The sequence below is a fragment of the Grammomys surdaster genome, unplaced genomic scaffold (genome assembly GCF_004785775.1).
Source record: "Grammomys surdaster isolate TR1022 unplaced genomic scaffold, NIH_TR_1.0 125463, whole genome shotgun sequence".
NCBI classification, from domain to species: Eukaryota; Metazoa; Chordata; class Mammalia; order Rodentia; family Muridae; genus Grammomys; species Grammomys surdaster.
The window spans coordinates 149,438-174,289 of NW_021620326.1; the positions used below are offsets into that span (position 1 = coordinate 149,438).

Here is a 24,852-nt window from a genome sequence, read left to right on the forward strand (position 1 = left end):
TCACCTACTTCTCTTCTGCCCAGCTATTGGCTGTAGGCATCTTTAGTCACCAATCAGAGATAACTTGGGGAGGGGAACAAGATTACATAACATCACTTGGGTCCTAGCGAGAATCTCCTCGTCCTTAGGGACAACCAGGGCCAGTATCGGCAATGCATGGCAACAGACTATACTTTAACACCAGCCAGCTGTAAGCCCCAACTTGTGAGTCAGTCCTCTACAAGATCAGTAAGTGCTTCTATCTGCTGAGCCCTCTCTCTGGCATCTTAAAGTAGTTTTTAAATGAGTGATATGCAAATGTGATGTGAAATTCAAGGAGGCATATGGTGAGAACAGGGACAATTGTGGTCACCATCCATTCACACTGAGCTGGTGTTATTGCCCGTTTTACAGTTTGTGAAATACTTTCCTGTGGATATGCTATAACTACTTGAACAATCAGGCCTCGCTAGCCTCTCAAGTACAGTTGTAGAGTTTAGATTATACTCCTAACAAAAGCATGAACTAACCTCCAGCAAAGAGCTGCATAAATCTTACTTCACACACATGTGTGGGTACTTGAGCCTTTGTGGCTGTCAGTTGCTAAGAGTCAGGTTGCTCTGTAGAAAGTCATGTGCTCCTGTACAGGATTCGACGTTTCTGTTCCCAGTGGGTCTGGAGAGGAGGATTCTGGGTGGACGCCTGTGGTGAGGAGATGGGATATCCTGCAAGTGAAGCAGCATGCGGCTTTCCTGCTCTGTGTCTCACTCACATTCTCACATTCTGGAACATCCTCACTGCCTTGTTCCCCTCAGCTCAAATTCTTCTCCCCAAGGTATTTCCCCTGCTGATGCCTTTATTGATGTCCCTTTGGTTCCTGGTTTGTGCCCACAGTGAACATTTGCTACCTGGCATCAAGTAGTCTGGCTCAGGGACTCAGTCACTTCCTAATATGGTTTTGCTCTTCAGGTATTTCTGGGTAACTTTGACATCCATGAAATCTTCCCTCATCGGCCTTCTGAAGTAGCAGAAGCAGTGATTGTCACTCTGTGGATGTCCAGGTGCAGCTGTGAAGTAGAAGGGTTAGGGTTTTTTAAGGATTCCTAATCATCAAGTTCTCTTTCCACTGTGGTACATGATACTGCAGTTCCTCTTAACTGGGAGAAATTAAGTACTGGTAAGGAGATTGAGACTGACTGAGAAACGGTCCCATTCTGTTAGGTCTCTGCAAAACCAGGGAGCGACTCTGAATAATAAATGCACCTGTTTGCCACTCGGCTGAGCCTCACAAAGTGACCACCTGCCCTTTGCCAGAGAAGAGAGGTGTGTGGAGCCTTTCCTTACTTTCATAGGCAAGGTTTCCTTACTCTCAGAACTGGTGGCCTTGATCTCTTTTACGTGTGGTCTTGTCCTGTGTCCAGCTACCACAAAAAGGTCACCCTTTGATGTCGCCCTCTGGCTTCAGATCGTTAGAACTGGTTCAATAGGCAATGGTGTATGTGTGTGTGTGTGTGTGTGTGTGTGTGTGTGTGTGTGTGTGTGTGACTATCAATATGTTTTCATAAATAAGTCTCCTAATCATTGTTACCCTTGCCATGGTCCTGTGCCCTTTGCTCTCTGTCCTGCACACAGTGGCTTGGGGCTCCAGCATCCACTCCTGTCGCAGCCTTGGCCTTTGTCTAGCAGACAACCTCATCGCTCTTAGTGTGGGGAGAAGTGGCCACAGATTTCAGTCTGGATCCCTTCTGAATCCTGTAGGGAATTCCTCACAGAGCATGGCAGCCAGTGCAGGAGTGGGTGTGGCTTCAGGATTCGCCTGGACTTTTGAGTTTCCTCTTGGCTTTGGCCTTTCCAGGTGTTTCTTTCAGAGGGCTAGGAAGCATGGTGTGTGCATTGCTGTGGGTATGAAGGCCCTGGGGAAGCTGAGATGGAATAGGGAATTATTTGAAAGCTCTCGCTCCATCAGATGCTAGTAGTGGCTATTTTTAGGTCTAACAAGGCAACTTGTCACTGTTAAGCCATCAGTAATCATGCGTATAACCTTGATTTAATGTCAAAGTGGACCAGGCCCACGGTCCTTCATAGGCAGGGTTTATGAGATGTATCTCTGCCTTTGTTAGGATTCTCTACCCAAGAGTGTGCTTGTGGCTGAATGCTGGCTGGTGCACTGGAATTGTCTTCTTTTAAGGGGGAAGGAAATAGTTCTCCATCTTAGCACTGAGGAATAAGGATTGAGTGTTTCTGAAATCAGTTCTTGGCTGAGGTCAGTCTATGCCAATGCAAGTAGACCTTAGGGAAGTCATAATCTTCATTTGCCATCCACATAGATAGTCCAGATCTAAGGCTGTGGAGACAAGGGAACTTCAGTGTGGTTGGGGAAATCCAGAAGGCTGTACCCACTCCTGTGAGATTTTTCTCCAGAAATATACCCCACTGCCACATCCTTGACTGTGGCCAGAGTAATGACAGCTTAAGTGCAGTACTTGTCATGGGCAAAGGTGCTTCATGGATATGACGAAGTTAGAATCTTGAAATGATCTTGTAATCATAAGAATTCCTATAAAAGGGAGACAAGAAAGTCAGAAAGACTGAGAGAATGAAATAGGAAAATGGAGGCAGGAGTCACAGTAGCATGGCTCCAAACTGAGGCCCGTAGGCCACGTCTGGGAGCTGGAAAGCCAGGAAAACAATCTCAGTCAGAGCTTCACAGAGCAGCATTGCCCTGCCTGCCCCTTGGTTAGTACTGTTGTCTCACATTCTGAAATTCTGATGCAGTAAGATAATAGTTTGTGGATTTACTTGGTACATTCATGTATGGTGCCCCCTTGGCTGTATCTTTCGTCTGTGGGCCTCTTCTCCTCACAGGAGCAAGAACAATAAAGCCCAGTAAGACCACGGGCCGGGGCGGGGGAGGGTAAGGCTAGAGGGATGGTTTCATATTCTCACAGAGGATGGGGTCTAGTTCTCAGCACCAGGTGGCTCACTCTTCCCCACACCAGATCATACCTGACATTTTCACAAGGTGCCCAAGGGATCGTACTCATACTGGGTGCACACATGATAAGTAATACATTTAGTCATTTTTATAAACCACAGTTCAGCTCAACATGGTGGCACACACTTTTAGTCCCAGCACTCAGGAGGCAGAGGTGGGTGGATCTCTGTGAACTCAAGCCAACCTGGTCATAGTGAATTCCAGAACCACTAGAGCTACATAAAGAGACCCTGTCTCAAACAAACAAATAAACAAACACCCCCTACAATTCTTGTGGCTGCTGGGCACACTCACCCCAAAGGAAGTCTAAGCTTAATGGGGTCTCTTCAGACTTTCCCTAGCCAGCTTGTGAAGGGCATTCTGTTTCTCTGAGAGAGATGCTGAAGGTTGAAGGACAGCACAGGAAAACACACTGGTGGGTTAAGTGAGGAAATTCAAGAGGGCCCACGAGTCCACATCAGTGAGAAAGAATCAGAGAACCTACAGAGCTTCCCAGACAGTATCCGTCACATGCCTTCCTCCCAGCAGGGGGTCACTTAACTGTAGATTTTCCAAAGGGATTTGTATGACTTTAAGAATTTCAGTTCTTGAAAGACTGAATTGGAATTTGAACTAAAGACTGATTATTAATTTGATACAAGTCTCTCTGTATTTTGAATAATTATTCTGTAATTATACCAGGGAAGAAAGCAAGCATGTATTTTACTGTCTTCTGTATTTATAGTTAGTATTATTTCTACATAAGTTATTCTTCTTCTAAAATTTCAGCCAGGATATATTTGTTCGGATTTGGAAAAAAATATCTGTTATTCAACAACCAAATAGTTAACTATCTTTTGCCTTAGTCAGAATCATATTAAAGATTGAAGTCCTGATAAACCACAGTGTATATTTCTAGAAAAGAAATGAACTTTTATGGTTTTAATTTGTTAGCTTGGTTTTGAGGTTTTTAGAAATTAATGTTTGTGAAATATTTTCTCAGAGGAAAGTTGTCGGTGAGGTAAAGAAAAATAGAATTTTGCTGTATTTCAGGGCTTCACAAAAGGGAAGGCAGTGGTCATTACAAGAATAAGCAGATGGAAACAATTATTACCAGACAATAAACACTCTGCCTCGTCCTGGAGGTCGACTTGCAGAAAGCCTTCAGTTGAAGAGAAAATGAGTTTAGTCCCAGGTCTGTTCGCGGTGGATATGTGAGTGAATGGATAGGACTGCAAGCTGTAAGACCACAGCGTACAGGATGGGTTTTCTAAGGCTGGGGTTGTAGCTCAGTGGTAGAACCTGGGATCCCAAGTTTGCACACCATTGCAAGGAAGGAAAAGAACCACTGCTGCACTGAATCTCTAATCTAGAACATTCCAAGAGGCAAAAAAACAGACCCAAAGGAAGGAGGCACAGCCCCTCCCTCTGGTAACCGGCTACCATCAATTTCCATACAGATAGACAGCATATGGCTTCAGCAGAACTTCTGTTTGTTCCCTGTGGCTGGCTGAGACTTTCTAGAGTCCACATAACTGCCAGCACCCACCCCTAGCGCACGCACATGAGGTACTGTCAGACTATAAATAATTAGCAAATCATTAAAAGTTGTATTTCAAGTGGTTAGCATAACAAGACCATGATTCGGTGCTCGGATTTGTTGTATTTCAGGGCTTCACAAAAGGGAAAGCAATAGTCACTGCAAGAATGACCAGTTCATGTTCAGTTCTTACAGTATTACAAAGACACATATCCAGGAATTAGAATTATTATTGACGTGACTACATAAATTACTTCTGTCCCCTCCAGGAGGTGTAGTTTGTACAAATAATAGCATCCATCTGTAAAGTGGTACTTTATCTGTTAGGAATCTGAGGTTTCCATTACTCTGAAATGTTTTTAAGCTACTTGCAGGCTACAGCCCACCCTGCCTTTGGCTTGGACCATTTCCCAGGCCTCAGCCTCCTCTCTTCACAAACTGAGGAGGGCAGACTCAACAGCCATTCCCTGGTCGGCTCTAAGGGAGTTACTACCTCTCATCCACAGCAACTCTTCTTAGCTCTGCCCACACCCGAAACCTCTTCTGAGGTCTGTTAGCATTGGGATTTTCTTTGGCTGAACATAATGAAACCAATTGTCATGACAACGATAATGCCCTGCTGACTTCGGATTCCAGTTCAACTTGCACGGCCTTGGTGTAAAGATGTCACAGCCCAAATTTTCCTACAGCAATGAGCTAGTTATTAATGATCAACAGAATTGTCAGGAAAATGTCTTAAAACATTAACACATGCGTACTCCTGTACTACCTTGGAAGAATCATGCTTTGGCTTTTTACAATAGGATTAAATCACTACAACTTGTGGCCACATCTGTTGGACAGGCATCCCAAATCTTCCAGAAATTTTTCAAATAAGGACATTTTTTGTCTACTTCATATATTTAGAAAAGCTTCTGTTTTGGTGTGAATAAGAAATGTCCCCCAGAGACACGTGCGTTTGAGCACCTGGCCCCAGACTGTGGTACTGTTTTGGAAAGTTATGGAACTTTGAGGAAGTGGACCCTTGCTGGAGGAAGAATGTCATGGGGGCCGGGCTCTGAGAGGTAGTATGTCACCGGGAACCGGGCTCTAAGGGGTAGTATGTTACCAGGAGTCAGACTCTGAGGGGTAGTACGACACCGGGGGCCGGGCTCTGAGTGTTAGTGGCCTCACCGAACTTGCTGCTCGTGCTCCTGCTTCCTGTGCGTATTGAAATGCCACCTCTCAGCTTCATGTCTCTAATGCTACGTCTTGCCCACCTGTAACTTTGATTTTTTTAAAACCTACTTTTAATGATGTTTCTTAAAAGCTTTAACCTCCCATGTAGCCTACCACCCACCAAGCTAGTGGAAAAGAAAGGATGTGGGGGAGGGGTTAGAAAGGTTCTTTGGGGCAACTCCCATCTGTGTTGTCTGAAAATCGGCAGTTCAGTTCAAAGATTAGCAGTGGCAGCTCAATCCATTCGCAAACACTTCAAGGATACACCAGCAGTCCAGTTCAGTAAAGTCAAGACAGCAAACAGGAATCAGCAGTGGCAGCATTACCTAGCAGAGACACCCAGACCTCGGCCTCAGCATGAGTCAGCAGGAGGGACCAAAGCCAACTGGAATGCCAGGAAAAGTGTTTGGCTCTCAAGACCCACAAGCATTGCACAGGAAGCAAGCCACACTCAGCCTCTGTCACTGTCTGTTGAGTCCTATTTATACCCTCTCAGTATCACGTGTCTTCCATGGGTCTTGCCTCAGCACGTGTGTCTGTATCATTCTGCCAATCAGCCTGAGTCTGATGAAGTAGCAAGAAACTGCAGCACACTCGCAGAAGGTTTTTGGTATGTTTCTCTCTATGGAGTCCTGACAAATGCAGCTCAACACTGCAATGGAAGGTGGAACAATACATGTGTGTTGTTAGCAAAGAATTCTTCATCACGTGTCCTTTCACATGCTTGCTTTAACAGAACATCCTTTTTCCTGTGTCTGCTTCAGCTAAATATCCCTTCACAAGTCTGCCTTAGCCTTTCCCACTCATATCCACTTCAGCTAACTCTGCCTTCACACGTCTGCTCCAGCAGAACACCATCTAATCAACTTTCCAAAGAACCTTTAAGTTTCCACTTCACCCACCAGTGTGGTCATCTAGCTCTTTGCAACCATAAACAAAAATAAATTCTTCCTTGAGATGTTTTTGTTCATGGTATTTTATCACAGCAGCAGAAAAGTAACTCACACAAATACCAATTCAAACGTTAAGTATCTGGAATGTTTAGATACTTGTATTACCACTATTGTTACCCTGGAATTTAATACTTTCTGTAAGATATTAATAAAGCACAATTTAAAGCTGATTTAGGGAAGTGAAATCTCCTCTCTATATTCCCATATAAGATAAGTCCCTGGATGATAGCCATCTCCTGGAATTGGAGGGAGTAAAGCCAAGCAGGAGCTAATGGCAGTAAAGTTTAGAAAGAATGTGTCCAGAGGAAAGGGAGGGGAGGGGAGGGGAGGGGAGGGGAGGGGAAAGGATGAAAGGGAAGGGATAAAACGTATCTGAAAAATGTAGAAAAAATTATTTGATTAACTTATGGCTGAGATACAGCATATCTGAAAGAAGAAACTATGGAAATACTGGAAGCTAGGCAAATGAAAAAACAACTCCAGGAGAACCAAAGAACAGGTAAGCATTTGTCAAACATCACTATGGTGAGCAGGGCATAGAATTTTCATTGAATTAACACTGCTCCATCCAGTGTGGTGTGAGAACTGAGTTGAGGATGGCAGAAATGAGTATCATTAAGGCTTTACCCATGAGAGCAAATGTGCATACAGAGTATACAGTTTAACGGGTAACATCCATGGCTTCCTTTCCCATGGCTCCTCCAACTGCACAGGATTTCATGGAGTTGTGCAGTCGTTGCATCTGGTTAATTTTCATCTGTGTTCTTCTTTTTAAAATAGCTTTTAATAATAAAATTTAGCATATGCCTTCAATCCAAGTACTTCGGAGGCAGAGGAAGGCAGATCTCTGAGTTTGAGGCTAGCCCAGTCTACAGAGCAAATTCCAGGACAGCCAGGGCTATACAGAGAAACACTGTCTTTGAAAAAAATATGTAAATCAAACATGTTAGTTCACCAAATTATACAGAAATGCAAAAGCAGCTGTGTAGGGAGCTGTGAAGGGGAGTTGGTGGCAGAGCACAGGGGGCAAGTGTGAAAAAATAAAGAAAGCTGAGAGCTTTGCTTATAGATGCATAAAAACTGGCCTCAGACCTGGTGGTTTCTCTCTTTTGTTGAGGAAGAACAAAGCAAGGTTAAATCTTGACCTAACCACTAAAGTAGTCTAGGCTCTGTTTTCTTTCTCTGTACAATGAAGAAATAATTGATATATTAGACAATGAACCCCCCCTCCCAAGCACCTAAGTTCCAAATTCTGTCTTTCCATTCTTATTCCAAAAAGCTGACAGGGCAAAGTATCCCCTCCACTTTCAAGCAGAATGGAGATTGTAGGCTTGGCCTTTTAGAGAGTGGCTGCTGCTTCTGAAATCCCTTTCTGAAACTTATACTGGTATCGGTAATTTACTCATACAAAGGGTAGCTGCATGCCTGAGAGATTGCATGGTCTTTACCTTTCAGTGGGCTTTATGATATTGTTACCAAGCCGGTGCAGTTGCATTAAAATGTCAAGTCTTGAAGAAGACAGGTGTTAACCTCTCGTCTTGACCCTTTCACACAGTAGTGACTGTGCCACTGGGCTAGGAAATGCACATCTTTTAGTGTATGACTGATTGATACTTTCCAAAGGCAATATGATGTAAGCTGCATGCTCAACATTAGACTTTTCCAGCAGTCACAGGTTTTGTAATAGAAAAATAAAGAAATGGGAAACATTAAATTGAATATGGATTATGTGATCCACTATACCTGGAATTCATTTCAATGTTTTCTCAGAAAAAGAAATTCATTTCAAATATCTAAATATCAATGGAGTCATTGAAATACTTGGTCTTCAAATTCCCTTGTTTTGTATTTTAGAGCATTCCACTGAGACTTATATGCTTGCCTTTTCCTTCAAAAACTAAATTATTTATATTTAGATTTCATAAAAATCAAGGTTAGTTAGAAGTGATTTCAGGTACTAAGGTTGTTTCAAATACACTTTAAAAGCTTTCTGATAACTGGTCCTAGTAAATGTTTTAACTTACAATCAAATTATCGGAACCAAAGATGGAAAGACCCATTTCCCTGGCCCGCATAGCTGCACTGCAGATGCCAACAGCAGGTGGCTAGTAAGAACTGGCACAGCATGCCCCACTAGACTATAGTCAGGAACATCAATGCATAGCACCCGTTCAGTGTTCAAAACTATTCTCTCTTCAAGTCAGAAGCAGGGGAGACTGGAATCTCCAGCCACAAACTCTACATGACCACATTTATTTTCAGAGTAAGGACACAGAAGCTAAAACATAAGACTTTTAAGGAATGAGTCTCCTTTTAACTCGAAAATATAAACAAAATTCACGTTTGTGTATTTTGTTGTTCTTGTTCTCATTGTGCGTGGTGCTGAGTTACTTGCGGACACCTGCACACAGGTACTGATCATGCATTGCACACTGTAGATAGTTTTTCTTATTTATAATCCAATTAAAAATTAAAGGATCACACGTAAGAAGCACAGAAGTATTGCTGAGGCACAAGCCACTATAGCTCATATTTGTGACATTAGAAAGCCGTGAAGAAAGAAGACACGGGGACATCATTTTTAGAAAGTCTCAGTGACCACAGAGAGAGAAAACCAAGATGAGGATTTGGATCCCAACTGTTTGTTTGAGATGTAGTTCCAGGAAACTCCTGTTGGGTACGTAGACATGGAAAGAAGGGTGCCCATCAATGGCATGATATCCAGTCACCTCCTATGATGAATGAGGCTAAATGCCACTTGGAACATTGGCAAAATGATGTAGACAATACACAGAGCTATTCCAGCCCTGGGAGGAGGCTGTGGGATTTGTACGGCATTTCCTCTGTCATTATGGATGTACCCAGGAGGCAATAATTCAGTGCCCACCCCTCATTGGTGGAAAAGCTATTTGGTCAATGAAATCCAGGCAATGGCAGTTGAAAATCAGAACAGCATGTACTGAAAAGTACGCATGGGGTTTATAGGAGGGTAATAGACCAGACCCGCTAGACACTCTGACTTACAGTGTACAGTATGCCAAAAGACCATGGAAATTAGGCGTGTTGCAGACTAGATCTGCTTCACAGTGCAGGCTTGCTGCCCAACTGCCTCCCACATTAGACCTGAAGACCTAAGTAAATTACCAGTGAATTACCAGTAAGTCCCATCTCTCCTGAGAACTACTGGTGGAGGGAATAAAGACCAAGGAAATATAGGGACCAATCGTGTATATAGGAGTCAACCCTTTGCAGAGCAAGGCTCGCCATACCCAGTGCCCTCTACTTACCCATCAGGTGCAAGCCTGTACAACTTTTTCACTGTTTAGGAAGGGAGGAAGCCTGTCTACTGTTCATTGGGACTTTACTGTGCTTTCTCATTCCAATAGCTCATCTTTTATCTGGCCTTAATGTTGCTAAGCTCATATTCTGTGTCATCGTACCACAGGGAACACTTTGGGAATTCCCACTTTCCAGAAATCAAAGTAACAAAGGGGACTTTCAAAGAGGGATTTCCCAATGTGAATCTTGAATAAGGGAATTCTTGCTTTTATGTCTCAAAGGCAACTTGTTGAATACTAAACAGAAACAGATGAATCAGGTAATGAGACATTTTATAATCAGGCAGTAAATAGGGAATTCCAGATCACTGACAAATGAGCAAAATGTTCAAGAGGCAGTTCACCAATTTTCCTGGCTTATGCAACATTATGGTTACAGTATATTATGTCTAGAGGAGCATTACAGTCAGGAGAACGAGTGCTTTTAGCTGCAATGCCAGGTTCTTGCTGTGCTTTGTTAGAGATAATCTAATGGAGGATAGATGACGTTTTTCTAGTATTTATAAATAATGCAAAATGTAAGCCTGTGTCTCCTTTGATCACGTAATGGTTTTTGACTAAAGCGAATACTATTTTTTTTTTCAAAAACCTCAAGAGAGTAACATGAACTTGGCTGTTAATTACTAACCCTGTTGTGTTAATCTTTGACCTTGAAGATGAATTTTATATTTATCTGCCTTAGAATTTCCTTTCATTGATCAATGTGGGTGGGAATTAACCCTCTGATGCTCCAGAAATGGCTTGTGTTAGCTTTTCATGACTACAATATAATATCTGAGATTATCAGCTTATACAAATAGAAGCTTCCCTGGCTCACAATTTTGGAGGTCTCTGTCCACAGCCAGATAAACTCATTGCTTTGGAGTTTATGGCAGGGCAGCACATCATGTGGGAATTACATTGGTGGGGGAGCAGCCAATCTCATGGCAGAGGGGAAACAGAAAGAAAGTCTGGAGTGATGTACTGTACTTTTGGGTGTGTCCCTATGTGACAGAAGTCTTTCAACCATGCCTTATCTTTTTTTTTTTTTTTTTTTTTTTTTTTTTTTTTTTTTTTTGGTTTTTTCGAGACAGGGTTTCTCTGTGTAGCCCTGGCTGTCCTGGAACTCACTCTGTAGACCAGGCTGGCCTCGAACTCTCGAACTCAGAGATCCACCTGCCTCTGCCTCCCAAGTGCTGGGATTAAAGGCGTGCGCCACCACCGCCCGGCTCATGCCTTATCTTTTAAAGATGCCACAATCCCCTGACAACATCTTGGACCATGGAACAAGGAATTAACACAGGAGCTTTAGGGGATCCTTTCTACAGAGTGACTTGCCTAGTCTGGGTTTCCGTGTCAATTACTGACGTGAGGGTCCTTATAGGATCCAGGAGTTATAAGTTGTCCATAAATCTATGCTTGCTTCCACATCAGTAGATTTTAATATAATATGCTTCTTACCCCGTGTCATTGGATCTACATGAAGGCTTTATACTATCTGTTATGCCTTAAACACATATTATATTACAATGCAAATGATGTAAAAAAATAGCTTTTATTTACTAATCATATAGATTTGAGTTTCTTCATCTGGATTTGTCCATTGTTTTCTCCAGTCAACATTCTGGACCGAGCGCATTGAACATAAAGTTGTGAGTGACAGTGAACCTTTAGTTTTAAGGTTACTGAAAATTTAATAAATCTTGGAGATTCACCTAGCTAGTTGTTATACCAAATAATTCGATTTAATTTTATTTACAATTTTCAGGAAGAGAAAAAATGTGCTGGAGAATTTTCGTCCCTCATAACATCCTGTCTGATAGTTTCATTAACGTGCCCCTAAGAGAGATTTACAGATACTGAGCCTTGCTCAAACCAAAACTCAAATGTAAAATGCTTTGTAGATGAGCAAAAGATTCTTAAGCTTTTTTGCTGAGGTAACAGTGAGTCTAATTGAAACTCCACAGTATAAACCCAATCAGTACTCTGTAATTTATTACACTTGAACCTCAACCGTATTGTATCATCATTGTTACAAGAACTAGGTAAAAAGTTCTTTGTGAGTCTGATTTGCTGATCGCATACGAGGGAAAATGCTACAGACAGAGCTCGTACTGCTTCAGTTTATGCTTAACACTTGCCCCGGTGTTTCACATAAATTCATAGAAATTTCCGCAGATTTGACATAGAAATGTGCATGAAGGTTTTAAAAATATATAGTATAGTCTATGAGTTAGTTAAGTTATGACAGCCATTCCAAGAAAAGTAAAACAGGTCCTGATTAGCAGCCCCCTTAGAGATTCTCTGACCTCACAAAAGTTGGATTTTATTGGTTGTGACTGTTTCAAGTTTATAGCAGAGACCTGGGAAGGCCTAGGTTGGCCTGTGTTTATCTAATAACCGGGAAACATTCCTGTTTTGAACTTAGAGATCTTCTGGAGAAATCCTGCTAACTGTTTTGTACTAAAACTTAACCAGTTTGGCACCTAAGGAATAAAGTTTTAATCCTCAGTTAGTCCTGCCTTAAATTTAAATTTTTCATAGCAGAAAGTATATTCACTATCACAACTAAGAGTATGTTCCATACAATATCCTTCCTACCCACCCCCAAAATATGTGAAAATGTGTGGAGTGCATGGAAGATGTTTGGTTCTAGACAGCAGAAACATCTCCCTGGGGTAGAAAGGCTAGGAGAACACCTGGGAGCTGTGTGGGAGGGCCACTCTTACAGTCCAGGATGACTTTGAGTGTAAGTACCAGGAGGGTGTTCACGATGTAGCTGGAGGTAGACAGTCTTTTCTAAATATATGAAGACGCTAGAGGCAAACTCTACTGCAAATGCTGCATAATGTGATTGAAAGAAAATTGAGTTAGAGAGCGCTTAGAAATGTCACGAAAATATTTTGAGCTTCAGAGCCTACATTACGGAATGCAGAAGGGCTGTACGGTTTTTCAGCATTTGGGGATTTGCCACCGAGTAATAAAATGTTAACTAAGAGCAACAAGAGGGAAGTCCAGAGCCAGGCTGACTGCGGATGCAGCTGGAAAATGGCTAGATTTGGATGCCAGCTATTTCCAGCCTCGGTTACGGCTCTCCTCCTTTAGGGAAGTTCTAGTTTTCTTTGTCCCTTGTAGTCCTAAGTACCTAAGCCTCACAGGAGTCCTCATTTAAGACCACAGGGACACTTGTACAGGTAAGCTGTGGGAACCAAGTTATACTTTACCCATAACTCAGACTTTCTGTGTACCCAGTCTGTGCCTCAGCCAGATGTGGTAACAGGTGGGGCTAATCACACTGGTAGAATTTGTCCACTTCAACATAAGGGATGTGTACTGTAACAAAAGGAAGGTGGTGGAAGGCTGACTGGTTTGTATGTTTGCACTGGCGAGGTAATGGTATCAATAAAAGTTAACATGTACTTAGTGGCTTTTCTAGAATGAGTCCTGTGCCAGGTTCAATGTGAATTACCTCGTTTCATAACAGGACACAGTATTTCCTGCTGCTGCTAACTACTTTTCTTCAAGAACTCTTGTGGTTAAGGTCAGTAATTGAGGAGGTGGGTGGGAAGGGGTGTAGGAGGTTGTCAGGGATACATGAGGTATGAAGTCATCGTTTGGAAGAAGGGAGAATTATCAAGTAGAACAGGACAATATACAGTGCTCGTTTGAGCGTGGTGAGCTTGCATTTCAGTGGAAGCCGATGACTTCTGAAGCCTTTGCCTTGGATTCCTTCACACGGTGATGTGGAGGCCTAGAAAAGGTGAAGCCAGCAGGAGGGGGGTTCTGTGGCTAAATAGAAGAGCAAAATAGTGAAGGTTGTTTTGCAGAGGGTTTCTAAGAGTGATGTGTGAAAGTGCTGGGTAAAGAGAGAAGCCAAGTGGAGGCTGATGGGAAACAGAGGACATGAGTGGGCTGAGAGGGATGGAAAGACAGGAAGTGGCATTTGGAAAGCTTCAGCACTAGCAGAGCCTTTAATGGGGACATAGGTAAAGAGGACATTTGGAACCAGGTCTGAAGAAGACCAGAAGGTCCTGCAGTGGCAGGTGTGGGTGGAGGGCAAACAACTGCCACTACAAAGTTTTGAGTAGGTTAACTCTGTTAACACTGGAATTCCAGGCCAAGTTAAACTCAGAGTTAAAGCAATAATAGAAAGAATAAACAAGACCTTGGCAGAGAGAAGCAAGAAGATGGGGATGAGAATATAAATCTATTACAAGAAATGTTAAGATAGTTTGGAAAAGTGACTGTAATGACGTTCAGAATATTGAGGGAAGCAAGCCTAGATGATGCATGCCCGCCAAACCATCTCCTGGCCCTGCAGTGTGAGGAGCAGGGTTTAATAAACATACATTTAACTTCCCTTTTAGTCTTCCCTTAACCACAATTCAGAGGAAGCTTTGCCCATGCCAGGAAATGCTTCCTGGAAAGAGGTGAAGGGACCATTCTGGGAAGAGACTGGGCCATTACTGACCAGACTTTCTAAGCGACAGAGGAAGGAATCAGGTATAAGAATATGAGATTAGACTGGGTTAGATGATATTGGACAGTTATAATCATTTACAGATATATGGTCTGCCTTTAAAAAACTGTGGAAGGGTGTAGCAAGGAGTTCAGCAGTACTTCAAGTAAAACAAGGACCATCTGACAGAACACAACCACTAGCACATGGCAGAACCGAGTAAAAGAGGAGGCATTTCTATTTGCACATGGATGGAGCCAGCTAAACTTTTCCTTCTTAAATTTCTTGCAGCAGTTATGTCACAGCCTCTGACAGGGATTATCCCCCAGACGAGGTAGGTGGATCAACATGAACTCATCATAAGCAAGTTCAGGAGACAGCTGCTAACAACATTAATGGTAGGATAGGACAGGTTGTATTTGTACCCCTCAGGAGAAATGGTTTGAAAGATGAGCCACACACATTAAGCGACGGCCAATGTTGTACAGAAAGCTGGAAGCTGTGGAAGGGAACTAAGGGGAAAAATTTAGTATGAGAAATACAATATTTTGAGGAAAGAACACAAAAGCTATGTGAAGATGTGAAGTGGATACAACTGAAGAAGACTTGGTGAACTGAAAACTCAGCCTAAGAAACAATTTCAGTTTGGGTTCTAAGTGTCCCCCAAGGCTTGATCCTCTGTGTGTGACAGTATTTAGGGGGTGGTAAGACCTTTCAGAGCTAAAGACTCATTGGAGAAAGTGTTGGCCACTGGAGATATGCTCTGTAGAGAACTGGAACATTGGTCCTCCATCTCTCTCTGCTTCTTGATCCCTCTTAAGTTCCTGTTTTTCTCTATCACATGTCTCTGTCATAAATGATAAATATAATAAGAAATATAATAAGAGCCAGAAGACCATGGACTGAAACCTATGATGATATGCTCCTGAGTAAACAATTTCTCTATAAATTGCTTTATGCAGGTGTTTTGTCTCAGTGACAGAAAGGGGATCCAGAAACTCACAAACTTAGCCAGGATGGAAAAGGATGAGTGTAAAGACTTGCAGTTCATCTAAGCACCCTTGAGAATGGCTAAATAAAATCAGCAACAATATCAAAGTCTAGACATCATGGTGAGAACATAGAAAATTAAGGCACTGCTGGTGGAATGCAAAGTGTGTGAGCCAATCTGCAAAAGTTTATAAAAACTCAAGCACTGAACTATATACCCTAGGAGTGGCACTCCTTGGCTTCTATCCCAGAGAAATGAAAATTTACATTCACATAAAATATCTACACGAATGTTTATAGCAGCTTTCCTCACAAGAGCCCAAAACTGACAGTAAACCTATGCCTATCAATCCACTAGTGTTTGAATGTGCTGTGGTTTATCACAGTCTGTGCTATGAAATTCTACTCAAGAATGGAAGGGCATAAATTAGTGATGGATGTTTGGGTGAGTCGTAAAGGCATTATGCTAAGTGAAAGAAAACTATTCTGAAAGAGTTAGATATATGTGGTTCCATCTACATGATATTCCAGGAAAGATAAATATATATGTTTCTTAGGAGTTAGAAAAGAGAAAAGATGACAGGAAATTCTTGGTATTCTTAGTAGTGATTGAATGTTTCAATATCTTCAGCATGTTGTGGTTATATGGACTTATCCATGTGATAACTGTCATAAAATTGTGAATGTATTTTTAAAAACATGTACATGTAAAATCTTGTGAGGTCCAAGTAATTTCAGCAATTGAGTTAACTATGACATTCAGTTCCTTAATTCCATATTGTCATATAAATATATAAGACAACACCAGTAAGCAAAACCCTTTTCCCCAAAAGGATGATAGACTTCAGAGACTATGTTCCTTGGCCATACTACGAAAGCAACAAAGTCATAACTACCAATGACTAACCAAAAATCACCAGTGCTTGATACAAAGTGCACAGGACTAAGTAAGCAATGCTTGGGTTTTAAATGACGTCTGTTTCAGAGAAGCTTTATTGTATGGTTCTCTTCATTTATTGACAACAGTTATTTAGTTTATTCTTAGTAGTTTCATGGGGTTCACTATTGCAACACATAGACTACTTTTCCCTTAGCTTCTCATAGATGAGGGTGTGTACGAAACTTCATTTTTGCACGTTCACTTGAATCTTATGATTTACTAAATAGTATACATGGTCATAGTTGCCATTCTTCCTTTCCTTGACAGAGTAAGACCCTAAAGTGGAAGCATCATTCCCATTCACACCTCAGTAGCCGAATAGTTAGCATGTGCCAACATCTTGCTGCAATAGAGTCTTGGTATTAACATTTTTACTGTCAGCATATGCCTAGCTAAAATATGACAGCAGATACACACTCTGCAAGACAGACATGCTTCATTCCTTTGACTTATTAAAATGTTCTAAAAATTATCACAATATTTTTTCTGACATTAAATCATTCTCATTTCTGAATAAATTCCACATGGGCACAAAAATTGTCTTAATGTCCTTACTGCTAGATTCTGTTTGGGAGAGCTTGATTTAGAAGGTCCATATCTGTGTATATTAAAAAGGTTTGTTGGTGCAGAAAGTAGCAGTAACTTTGAGTTTATGTGGTACTTTGCTGTTCTAAAATTATTCGTACATATCCCACTTGAGAATTGACAGCAATCCGAAGCAGACATTTTTTAAATGAACTATTTCAAGTGTATAAGTAGAAAATATTTACAAATGAAGGCTGAGTGCTTTTATTATAATTGCCTAGATCCTAGAGAGCTAAGAATAAGAGAGACTAAAGCACAGATTGGGGAAATGGGGGGATACAGAGATGTTCACACCACCCCAGGTGCATAGGGAGGAAGGCAATGAGCTCTATGCAGTGCTTTGCACTCTGCTGGTGGTGTCCTAGAGATTTCACTAATGCAATGATTAAACAGCCTGACTTGAGTGTGTAAACAGAGGCTTTCTCATCATTAAACACTCTCGGGCTTGATAAGCTTTGGATTCCTGATGCACACACATATATCAAATGAGACCATGGCTGCCGAATGCTGTCATATACAGAGAAAGCACTAAAATACATGGTGCTTCTGCCAATTGGGTGGTGTCTGTCCTGGTCACGAATTATTATCTCTAACTGAAGAGCTTTTCCAGAATACACAGGGATCACATAAGATAGGTCACTTACCACTCCAAAGCCTGAGGTACAGTTGGAAGAAACATAGTTGTTAGACTGAGGCAATTTTACTGAGGAGGCATTTGAGAGCACCTAGATGTCACAGTAAACATAGAATTACCCAAACAGTTTGGCCTGTGTGGGTTTTATCCATACAGAATCTGCTCTCTGTGTATGTCACTTCCGTGGCCTGTAAGTCCATGTGTCTCATAGATACAAAATGTATTGCTAGAGCAGCATTTAACCCTGGGACTGTGCCTGTTGCTCGGCCAGCCCTGCCACAGCCCACCAGCTTCCTCTTCTCTCCTTTCCTGGCTATTGTACTTCCACAGTTAAACTTCTGCTGCAGGTATGCATCTGGAATAAAGTTATGATCATGGAAGAGTGTATTTGCTCACAACAGCACATGTTTCCTTTAAACAAATTAGATCCTCAACAGCTTCTCAATCTGGATTTTGTGCACGTATCAGAATACTTCATCCAAGTGCAGTTAACTGTACACGAGTTTGGGATTTGTTGCTTGCTTTGCTTTGCTTTGCTTTGCTTTGCTTTGCTTTGCTTTGCTTTGCTTTGCTTTGCTTTGCTTTGAGATACTTAGACAACCAATTTACTTTTTCGTTGCTTATATGTATGCCTGCATAAGTTTATGTGAAATGTGTGCATTCATTCAAAAGTCCACAAAGGTCAGAAAACCACATCAGATCTCTTGGAACTGGGATTATAAGCAACTGTGTGTCCCTTATGTGGGTGCTGGAGTTTGAACTCAGGTCCTCTGGAGAAGCAGCAAATGCTCTTAATCACTGAGCATTCTCTCTCAAGCCCCTAGGCATCCAGTTTTCAGTAACTAGTCCCATTTTAATAAATTCATATCCCCAGTATAACTTTATGGTGCATGGTATACAGTCTAAAGTACAAAGAGAAATACTTTGGGAATCTCATCTTTTTCTTCATTATCAGCCCTGAAAGTTATTACAAGTCTCAGAAATGAGTAAAAGTCGTGTCCAGATGAATAGACCAGCCCCATTACCATGTATGCTCTTCTCCTTTTCAGAGGATGTTGTACATCCTGAAGTCCCCACAGTTTCAGAGACAATAAGCAGTCACTGTGCACTTAGGTTTAAAACAAACAGTTTAAAATAGTTAATTATACCTTACCCTGCAGAAGGAGAAAATGTTTTCTCAGATCCCTGGAAAAAGATAATGAATAATTTAGAGTTTTGCAGCATCCAAACCTTTCCATACCTGTTCCTAAAGTGCCGCACTGGATTAAAGTGCACTATCTGTTTCCAGAGAGCAAGTCTTAATGACTACACTCTACAGCCTCTCAAGCATGAGTTCCTAATAGGGAAATTGTGGGCTGGAGGCAGGGTGAATAGTGCCAGGGCATTCAGGCCGTTAGGTAGGAAACAGGTTAAAAGCTTTAAGACTTTAAGACCTGGGGCAGGTTCAGCAAAAAGTAGGTCAACCTCACAGGAAACACAGGGTACAAAATAAAGCTGAGAATTTAGGAGGGAACTAAATCACACACTAATCTCCATCCCTTCTGTTTATCCATTACAAAAGCTGAATAAATACTGTGTTTGTTACCAAACCACATTTGGTTGCTAAAGATATTTATAAGATAGAAGTAAAACTATATGGTTTAGAAAAGCTGTTTTTAAATGAGTAGTTCTATGATCTTGAATGGGAACAAACCATTTAAACCAAAGTATCAAAACTGGAAGCAATTAAGGGATATATTAATTTGGCTATTAAAATATAAATTTGTTCTGCCTGGGCATGGCAAGCCTCTTAATTTACTCCTACATCCTGTCTTCCCAAAACTCTAATCTAGAGCTGTAAATAAGCATACCTAGAGAATGTAAACTAGAAAATCATGACCCTCTCTCCAGTACTCACAGGTCTCTAAAATAACTGCAGCTCTGGGATGAACCCCACCCCCAGACCAGCTTAGTCCAGAGTACAAAGAAGATCATATTTCCATAGAGTCAAAACCTGGGAGTGGCCTTAATCCCTCACAAAACCCCAGACCATGTGTAGCCATTAGTCAGAACAAACACACATGAGAAGGGGCTACCAGATTGAGGGTAAACTCTGCCAAATTCAAATTCAAACCATCAGCTTCTGGAATTCTTAAAGACAGCAACGAAAGTTGAGCACTCGCCTGTCTTTGATGGTCTTACAACATCAATGCAACAATTATAGGAAGGTTGAAAGCACATAACCCATGGCTAGTCGGCTTCTGTGTGTCTGTAGGTTGTTGGGGGTTTTTAATGAATGCTTCATAGTGAAAGAAAATTCATCTACAGAAGTTGAGTTTTAAACAGTTTAATCAGTCCAAGTCAAACACTGTCAAGGATGTGGGAGACTAGAGAGCAGAGTCAAAGAGACTTATAACACAGCCGACTCCTAGTCTCCCAACACACACACACACACTCGCAATCTGGTTCAGCCTAGCTGAGTGATCCTGTCCTAGCTTGCTACCTGACTGCCTGGCTACAGCCTGCTAGCATCATCTACAGCAGGGTTTCAGTTTTTTCCTGAATCTACAACACACTAAATACTAAAACAGGTTCCATTTCATTTAATCACCTCAGGTAACAAGATATTTCCACCTAGAAGTGGGGCTTTGTAGACCAATCAGCTTATAGCTTTTCCTGTGGATTGAACTGTGGTATTCTGATCCATGTGTCAGCCACAATGACAGGTTGTGGCTCCTTTGAATCTGGTGTCATATGCATATGCAAAGACCGGTGTGTAAGTTCTTAGAACAACTTCTTTAGACATGCCTTTCACACAGTGTCATGACATAGGGACAATGACCCATATGGCTGAGGCCCAAGGAAAGAGACTCTTCCTTTAAGTTCTGTGGTAACAAGGTGGAAGTATATGAGAAAGTGGTGTCATTGTTCAAGAATTAGCTAACTTTATCTTCTCTTGGCTTGGCATGAGGTCACATAGCTGTGTCCATTAGATTGAGTAAAAATGAACAGAAAATAGCTCTAATACCATTGCTTCAGTTAGGCAATCCTGTTGGAGCACTTTAAGAATCCCTGGCTTTGCTTGTTTAGGTTTTCACACTTGAGTGTGGTATGTGTGTGTATGTGTGGGAAAGTTGCTTTAAAATATGGTACTCATCGGGCAGTGGTGGCACACGTCTTTAATCCCAGCACTTGGGAGGCAGAGGTAGGCGGATTTCTGAGTTCGAGGCCAGCCTGGTCTACAGAGTGAGTTTCAGGACAGCCAGGGCTACTCAGAGAAACCCTGCCTCAAAAAAACAAAAAATAAAATAAGGTACTCAGGGATCAGTAATTGAGTGTTTACAGGATACATAACAGGGGTTAAGGGGGTAGAGAGAGCACTGTGGCAAGGAGCTGGGCATATGACTCCTTGACATGGAAGGGAAACTCCTTTTGCTCTTTTCAGGGGATCTATCCACTGACCAGATCAGGGCAGCAACTTAGACAGTAGAACTTGTGTGTGTGTGTGTGTGTGTGTGTGTGTGTGTGTGTGTGTGTGTGTGCAGTGTGTAGAGTGTGTACATGTGATGTGTGTGTGTGTATGCGTGTGAGGGCTGTTTGTATGTATGTGTATGTGTGTGTGGTGTGTGGTATGTAGAGTATGTACATGTGGTGTGTGTGTGGTATGTGTGTAGTGTGTGTGTATGTGTGTGAAGGGTGTTTGTATGTGTGTGGGGTTGTGTGATGTATAGAGTATGTACATGTGGTGTGTGTGTGGTATGTGTGTAGTATGTATGTATGTGTGTGACGGGTATGTGCATTGTGTGATTGTGTGTATGTGGTATGTGTATGATGTTGTATATATGTGGTGTGTGTTTGTGTGTGTGGTGTGTATGGTTTATATGTGTCTATGTTGTGTGTATATGATGGTGTGTGTGTGTGTGTAAAACAGTGGGGGCTGTTAAGTGTCTCGGCTTTGAATAAGATTCCTGGACATGAAAGGTTTTGATAGATTTGGGATTCAAGGGGAACATTGAGTCAGGTTGCACTTTGCAGTAAGAAAATTTCATTAGCAGAAGTATTAACACCATAAAACCAACAGCTTACACGGCAGGGACTCTGAGAAGTGCTTGAGGCTCCTTAGAGGAAAGGGGAGGTTCTGTATCCTGTGTTTGATGGTGGTCCTTAATACATGTTTGCAGTCAGTCTGTTTCTGGATCAGTGGTGGTGATGGGGAAGGCATAAAGTAACTTTGAATCCTCAAGACCAAATTACTGTAGTTTGGGGAATTGTCAGTCAAAATGATGGCACTTTGCAAAATGGGATAGCCCTGGCTAACAAGAAGCAATGTCATCACTTAGATGGTGCCCTCCCAAACCTTTCACTCTGACTACCTCCCCTCACCCAACCCTCATTGCCCGCTTCCTCGCCCCTCTCGCCACAGGTGTGGAGGACATCGTGGCTGTAATGATCCCTGAGCCCAAAGGGAAGGAGCTAGTGAGCCTGCTGGAGAGAAACATCACCGTGACCATGTACATCACCATCGGCACCCGGAACTTGCAAAAATATGTGAGCCGCACGTCGGTTGTGTTTGTCTCCATCTCCTTCATTGTCCTGATGATCATTTCTCTGGCGTGGCTGGTGTTTTATTATATCCAGAGGTTTCGATATGCAAATGCCAGGGACAGGAACCAGGTGAGTAGCTCATTGAGAAAAGCATGGCTCTGTAAACTCAGTGCAAACCACACATGGCATGGTATAGACTTTGTACCTCACAAGTCACAGGATGGGATTACAAGTGTCTTCTGACCCTGCCCCACGTATACTGCTAACTTCTGCTGTGCAGTTTTCCATAAATGTCTCATGCATTTGAATTCTGATGCTTGGATGGTGTTGTCATTTAAGATGCTGATGAATTATCCCACTCCCGCTCACTGGGCATTTTAAACAATTGTTTCTTTACGCACGAATGGGATGAGTGGAGAAGGGGAACAGACAGGAGCCCAGATGCTACTAACGATGACAGCCTGACCCCAAAACAACCAGGGTCTCCACCTTGGAAACATAGGGGGGAGGAACGAGATTTTTATTTTTTTAAAAAGCTGTTTTTAAAGCAGTTAATTTTTGAACATACATACATTGTATATGGCGTGGATGTTGCACAATGGAATACAAAGAAAAGCAAGTTCCTTCCATGTGAGTGCTAACAATATTTCACATATATCTACATTCGTCCCCTTACATTTATGAACACACGTTTTGAATTGAGTGAGAGTATATTCAACACTGTCTCTTTCCCTTTCCATCCTGGAGATTAACCATCATGGAGATTAACTCATCGCAACACAAAATCAAACAGCCTTCTCTTTTCTCATGAGTGCCCAGCACTGCACTGCCTTCACATGTCATATTAATTAATCCACATTTATAATAATTAGTTAAAATTATTAATGAACATGCTTTCTCTTTCAAATAAGACATATACATGTGATACTTAGCACACTTTTTAATATATCTATGAAGTAAATCCTGGAAGTTTAATTGCTAAGACTACATGTATTTAAACTATGATGACTGCAATTCTGTCTTCCAAAAACTACTGAGCCAATTTATAATTCAAACAACAATATTTAAAAGTAGTTTGCTGGGAACATTAAGTCAGAACAGAGATATTTGACTCCAAACCTGACAACCTGACAATCCTTAGAATCCACAGAGCAGAAGCAAAGAACTGACCCCACAGTAGAACCTCTGCATGCCACATCAGGACAAGCACACACATGTGTACACACACACACTCGAGAGGCAGAGACATAGACACACACACACACAAATTAAAATTTAAAAAGCAGCTTTCTGTATCCTTACCAAAGGAATGTTATAGTTTTTTTAATTGTGATTCAGTGAATACTATTACTCTTTTGTTTTGCTTTATTCCTGTGATGCAGGGATTGAAACCATAGCCTTGCACATACTAAGCAGACAGCCCACCACTATGCTACATTTCCAGCCATGGTATGACACTTGTAAAATTATAAATAAAGCTAAAACATTCTCAAGTGCAGTATAAAATATGGAGTTTCTGCTATGTACCTGCTTCTGTGATCTGATGTGTGTGTGTTTTTTTTTCAGTTATCTATTGGAAACTTTCTTATTAGTGTGTATCAGAGATTTATGGGTCGAAGAAGTTAACCAGATTTTTATAATATGGGGTTGCGTTCCTCCCAGATTCCCGTCATCTTTGACTTTATCTTTGGGGCTTTGACGCATGAAGATTTGTTGCCGGTGTTAAGTAACTGAGTCAATCCAATTTTGAATTCCTCACCGGAGCTGGTGTCACTAGATCTTCTCCAGGCCAAAACTTAGGAAAGCATTCTCTCTTCCTCTACCTCATTTTATTTCTCCTTTCTAATTAAGTCTTATGGAGCTTTCATTACAAAGACTGAAGCAGAGGTGCAACACTTTCTCTGGTGGCCTGCCATTCTCCTAACCGGCGTTTGTTGAGAATTATCCTCTCCTCACATCGGCAGTAGCCTCCTTTAACAAAGACCCCATGACACTGATCTTGTCTCAGTGTTCTCTCCTGGTGCCTGTCTGCTCCAGCAGCATAGCATTTCAAGAACTACGGAGCTACTGCACACCTCACATCTGTCCCTGCTGGTCTCTCAGAGCTACTGCACACCTCACATCTGACCCTGCTGGTCTCTCGGAGCTACTGCACACCTCACATCTGTCCCTGCTGGTCTCTCTCTCACCTTATCTTCTCTGTGTTTCTGTTTGTGTGGCTTTGGAATTGGTGTGGTCACTTTCACACTTCTAGGGTCACTTAGGAGACGCTCTTAACTGTGATGCTGAATCTCCTCTCTAAGTACAGCTGTGGTTTTCCTTTCTCTTGACTCTTTAGACTCCAGAAGCGCTGTTAAGTTATCACTGTCAGTCTGACATAGTCTTCATGTGCTGTTCATCGGTGTTTAAACATTATGTGCTGGTTTAATTGTTTCGAATTTTAGGTCCTGCTGACCCCTCTAAGGTCCCATAAAAAGTAAATGTTTGTACATTTAACCACCAGCTAATTAGATAGCCAAAAGTAAAACCATGCATCTTAATGCCCATGGATGATCTAAGCAGCCAGTTAGTACTTAAGCCAAGAATGAAACTTTAAGCTATGAACTAGTCATGCCTTGAGTTGGTGTTGGTTGTACAATCGTTTCTCTCACTCTGGTTCCTGCAGATAGATAGATCGCTCATGTCCATCTAGGCCCATCCATGTTCTGTGAAATATTTGTTAACTTTCCCTGAATTATA

General features: G+C 41.8%; 1 protein-coding gene across 1 annotated transcript in view; it reads left to right on the top strand.

Moving 5' to 3' along the window:
• The window catches only part of Rnf150 (ring finger protein 150), a 223,540-nt gene that overhangs the window by 113,178 nt on the left and 85,510 nt on the right, over nt 1-24,852 (top strand). Inside the window, exon 2 of the mRNA XM_028786301.1 lies at nt 21,992-22,242. Within this exon, the coding sequence (XP_028642134.1) occupies nt 21,992-22,242 (251 nt within the window). The remainder of the gene's footprint in view (nt 1-21,991; nt 22,243-24,852) is intronic.